Genomic DNA, 5,000 nt, shown 5'->3' with positions numbered 1-5,000 from the left:
CCCGAGCAAGGAAAAATATGCTGCGAGCGAGGAGGAATCTGACCAGCGCTCACTCGAAAATCACTCAGCTCTCTCGAAGTTGATGTCTGCTCGCGCAAAGTGAATTTCTGCTCTACTTGGGGGCGGTAACCAGGTTTGGTACTAGCTCTGCTGTGATTGGCCGTGTTTGAAGAGTGAGATTTGATTGACAGCCCTCCTCAGTCGAAGAAGACAACCAGAGACGGTTGATAAGAATCTTCGAGACAACAGCGTCTGGCAGTGGGCAGAGGTTTCTTCAGGTAAGAATCCCTTGGCTGAATTCGGGCATTTGTGATGACCGAAAAACTGTGGCTCGTGTAAAATTTCATCTGAGTATGTTTCTGAGAAATATGTTAGTGTAGCTTAACTTCAACATTCGTCTTCTTTGTATAGATTAGAACGTTATTACTTAGTCTGTAATGTTAACCGCTAGCGACTAGCTAACGTTAACTTTAGTTAAGCTTAGCTCCATGTCTGGCTGGCTGCTGGCAACAATTAGGTCATTAGGCTAACTAAACTATTGTAAGGTGAACGTTCATATTCTGTTTGTTAAATTAGAGAAAAAAACATTTCTGAGAAATATGTTAGTGTAGCTTAACATCAACATTAGCCGTAGTCTAGAACGTTATTACTTAGTCTGTAATGTTAACGTTAACCGTAGCTAATGCTAGTGACTATAATGTTAACGTTGTTTATGGCACTTTTCTGTCGCCATAGTTTTCGTGTTTAGACTTACGGGACGGTGGACCTGTTCTCAGGAAGGTCCAGCAGAACTGGTGGATCTGCAGTGCGGGAAGGGTCATCTGGGCGGACTGTGTGCGACACCGAATCTCGCACCCCTGGGAAACAGAGACATTACAGATAATTGTTCTGTGCATCTCATGTGGTGTCTGCACACACCTACACACACACACTTACACACACACTCTTAACACACACACACTTACACAATCAGGAGGCCTTTTCACACTGCCAAAATCGCCGCGATTTTATGTACCAGAATCGCGGAACGACTGTCCCTTTCACATAGACCGAGGCGGAACGGCGGGACAAAGTGTCTCGCCAAATTTACTACCAAGCCCCCTAGACATTTTGCCGAGTTTTTTCGTTCCGGCACCAGTGTGAATGGGTCAATGCAGAAAGGGGAATCTGGGCGGGCATTTCGATGCTATGTCCAGCCCACCACAGGAGATTGCAAATAAATCTAACTGATCAAAAGTAGCAATAGCAGAGACAGCACATTATGTCAATCTTTAAATTCACAAAGTCTCCAGTCATTTAATGCCTGCTAGAGTTGACTGTAGCTCGGAATGCAATCGGTTGCCATAATAGGCTATCCTAAAATCCAGCGATAAAACAAAGCATGAACTCATGAGCGTCTGTCTGCCCTATATGTATATCCTCTGATTGTAATGCTTACAGATATCTAGGCGATATTTGTAACATTTATTTTATATTTGACCTGTTATAAAATCATGTAGGCCTATTGAACAATTTAAACACATTGTGAGGCCCAAAGTTGGAGACATGCATATACACATTGCTGCAAATTTAAAACCGGATTACTCTGGAATGGCTAACTGTACAGGGGAATGTTTTACACCTTTGTGTTCGGTAAGGTCTGCTGTTTATTCTGATATATGGTTTGTCATGTGTTGAGGGAAAGTTCACAAAGTATTCCACCAAGATGAATGGGTAGGGTATTTAAATATGATTAAATTAAAGTTACTTTTCTCGCGAACTGTTTACCACAACAATTAACCACTAACATCGTTTAAAAGCTGAGAAAAAGCTCTTTTGTGTGATACATGTGATGAATAGGCTACTTCGCAAGTAGTTCAGCAAATTTGGGTGGGACAGAAAGAATACCTTTACAGAGCAGCAGCTCTCTTCTCTTCTATTTCCCTTCCAAATTACATTTTATTGTCTGAAGACATTGATCGCAAGAATCTAACATCCTAAGCAACAGCAAAGCAACTTCACTTGCATTTGAAGGGTACTAAAAATGCAAGCTAACCAAAGTGCAGTCTGTTCTCCCACAATGGTTTTGGAAATCACACACCTGCTGCATCTGAAGGCCCACGCATAATAAGGCCTACGACTATCACTCTACACGCCCCCTGTTGCACGTCACATTTTAATTTGCTAGCTAACCCTGCCTCCTGGCTCCCCAAAATGCCGCATCATGTGAACAGATCAGCAGGCCGGCAAATTTTCACCTCATTTTCAGACTCGCGTTGCGGCAAAAAGACTTCTCCTCTTCCCGTAAATTTAGCGTAATCTCTGTGTGAAAAGGCCTAGGCTGAGACACACACACACACACACACACACACACACACACACACACACACTCTCCCCCTCTTAACACATGCACACTTACACAATCAGGCTCAGCCACACACACACACACACACACACACACGCACACACACACACACACGCACACACACACACATACACACCTACACTATCAACAAAAGGCAGGAAACAGCCAGACAGACAGAGAGACAGAAGGCTACAGGAAGAAGTGAGGTTTGTTATTGGCCTCCAGACGCGGGTACCAAACAGAGCTGTGCACAGTGGCAAGGCTGACTGACTCAGCAGAATGGAAACAAAGAGAAACAAATCAAACAGTCGGCAGGTGGGCCTCATTTCTTGACTCACTGAGTCATTAAAACATTTAGCCCAAGCAGAAACCTGCTCCGTTTACATTTCCTGGCAACGTTTACGTAAACGGGCATCTTTGCTGATCGTAACACTACGCCAATGACACACTTCGCGCCGCCATCTTTTCTCTTCGACAACAGATGAAGATCGCACACACGAAAGGAAAAAAAAACGCCAAGGCAATAAACAAGCAGGCCTCTCCCGCAGAGGAACATAGTGTCCTTTCACAGTGTTATACACACAGTGGTATAGCTCTGTTCTCCTTTCTGCACCGGGCGAGGAGTAGAGGCACACACAGTAGGTGTCCTGCTGTGCAGCGCACGCAGTACAACTTCTTTGATTGCTGCTGCGGTCCAGGGTCGAGGACAAAGAGAGAGAGAGAGAGAGAGAGATTCTTTGGACTAAGACGCAGCTCTTGTACACATCACAAATCAAGCATCAAGCCATTGTAAGTGCATAGTGTTGCACTAAGACCCGAGCAGGAGGAGGTTTCTTTCCCACACATCTCTGGCTTTATAGGCACTGCTAGAGCATGTTCCTCCACCACCGGTCTCTCCCTCTCCCTTTATGTGTGCTCTTCTGCTCCCTTTCACTTGTTTGTTTGTGTGTGTGTGTGAGTTTGTGTATGTGTGTGTGCGTGTGTGTGCGTGTGTGTGTATGTGTGTGTGTGTGTATATATATGTGTGAGTGTGTGTATGTGTGTGTGCGTGTGTGTGTGTGTGTGTTTTGCCCGAGGGACCCATTATTAAGGCCCACTTCCTCACCTGGCCCCATGAATGAAATCAATGACCCCCCCCCCCCCCCACCAGTATACACAAATCAATCCGCTTCCTGGCCCACACAGCTGCACAGATGTGCTGGATCAGTGGGTCAGGAGACACACTGGTGATAAGGCTTAGTGCTGGGTGCGTTGGGTCAGGTTTTGTCTCTGTATGTGCTCCTTGTGTGTGTGTGTGTGTGTGTCTGTGGCAAAGACAGGGGACACAGGAGAGTGAGAAAGAGTGAAAGGGAGCACAAACAGAATGAGAAAGGGAGAGAGAGAACAAGAGAAAGACAAGTCTGTTCATCTGCAATAGAGATGTCACCAGCTGTCTCTCTCCCAGGCTATTTGTGTTGGTATGCCCCTGGGCCTCATTTCAGCTGTCCTCCTCAGCCTGTGTCCATCTCTCTCTGTCCACCTGTTCCCAACAACTAACTATCCATGAATTGCATTAGGGCACTGTTGCAAAACCATCTTTGACAGACCTGAAGAGCCGTGAAGGCGTTTCTTCCTCGCTCTCTTTCTCTCTCTATCTCTTTCTCTCTCGATGTATGTGTGAGTGTGTGTGTGTGTGTGTGTGTGTGTGTGTGTGTGTGTGTGTGAAAGAAGATGGCAGATGGATTAAGCTCACATTTAACAGTGGATAACAGAACAAAGAAGACATGATTAGATAAATAAATGTGTGAGTGTGTGTGCTTTGAGAAGGTGTTCTGGGGTAAGTGCTCATCATCTCATGTCCACAGGCTGTATAAACTTAACTTTCATGGGGGTCAGAGAAGCAGCGTGCCTGCCTCGGAATTTATGAGTGCTGGGGTTGAAGTGTAACAAGCTCCTGTCGGATCCTTGACCTCGCTGGGCAACTTCAAATAAAAACCGCAAAAACCTGCTAGGTTCAGTGAGTGTCGTTTTTCCCTTTCTCAAGCCTGTCAATATCCCCCCCTCTGCCAGACAAATCCAATCGCATGAATAATGCAGGTGTTTAATGTGGGCGAAGCCTTGTCTGCTGCTTTAGGTGTTTAATGTGGGCGAAGCCCTGTCTGCTGCTTACCGTAGAGCTGCCAGACTCGGACCTTATCCTCGTAGGGGAGGTCATACTTGAGCGGGTCGCCCACAGGGCCCTGGTAGTACGGCCGCATGATGGACTCCATGGCCGACGTGTGGGCCAGCCCGATGGCGTGGCCGAACTCGTGCACGGCCACCGCAAACAGGTCCATCCCGTGCGAGTCTGTGGAGAGAGAGAAAAGGTGAATGAAGGATGTTCGGGTCTAGTTCTTTCCATCCCCACCTGCTAACAGTCAGATGACATGAAACATTAACTGCAAACATTGATAGCTACAAGGTGTAGGCAGTCCTGACAAGCGTGCTCAAAGATCAATGTAAGTACAGTTGGATGGTTATATGGTCTCAAATCAGAAGAGAGCGATACAGCACCCCAATAAGATCTCAAATCAGAAGAGATCGATACAGCACCCCAATAAGATCTCAAATCAGAAGAGAGCGATACAGCACCCCAATAAGTAAGCCACCCTTCTCTTTCTTCTTCTATTATTCATTG

The 5,000-nt window shown here is 46.1% G+C and overlaps 1 protein-coding gene across 1 annotated transcript in view; it reads right to left on the bottom strand.

The window, feature by feature from the left end:
• Positions 1-5,000, bottom strand: part of mmp17a (matrix metallopeptidase 17a) — a 65,957-nt gene that overhangs the window by 8,555 nt on the left and 52,402 nt on the right. Inside the window, exons 5-6 of the mRNA XM_076283357.1 lie at positions 4,494-4,670; positions 755-857 (exon numbers count right to left, since the gene is read on the bottom strand). Coding sequence (XP_076139472.1) covers positions 755-857; positions 4,494-4,670 — 280 coding nt within the window. The remainder of the gene's footprint in view (positions 1-754; positions 858-4,493; positions 4,671-5,000) is intronic.

The sequence above is a fragment of the Alosa pseudoharengus genome, unplaced genomic scaffold, assembly GCF_046254945.1.
Source record: "Alosa pseudoharengus isolate Yale_2024_CS ecotype anadromous, Long Island Sound unplaced genomic scaffold, YU_APseudo_1.1 YU_APseudo_1.1_scf_14, whole genome shotgun sequence".
Classification (NCBI taxonomy): Eukaryota; Metazoa; Chordata; class Actinopteri; order Clupeiformes; family Clupeidae; genus Alosa; species Alosa pseudoharengus.
This window is presented reverse-complemented; position numbering and strand designations above follow the sequence as displayed.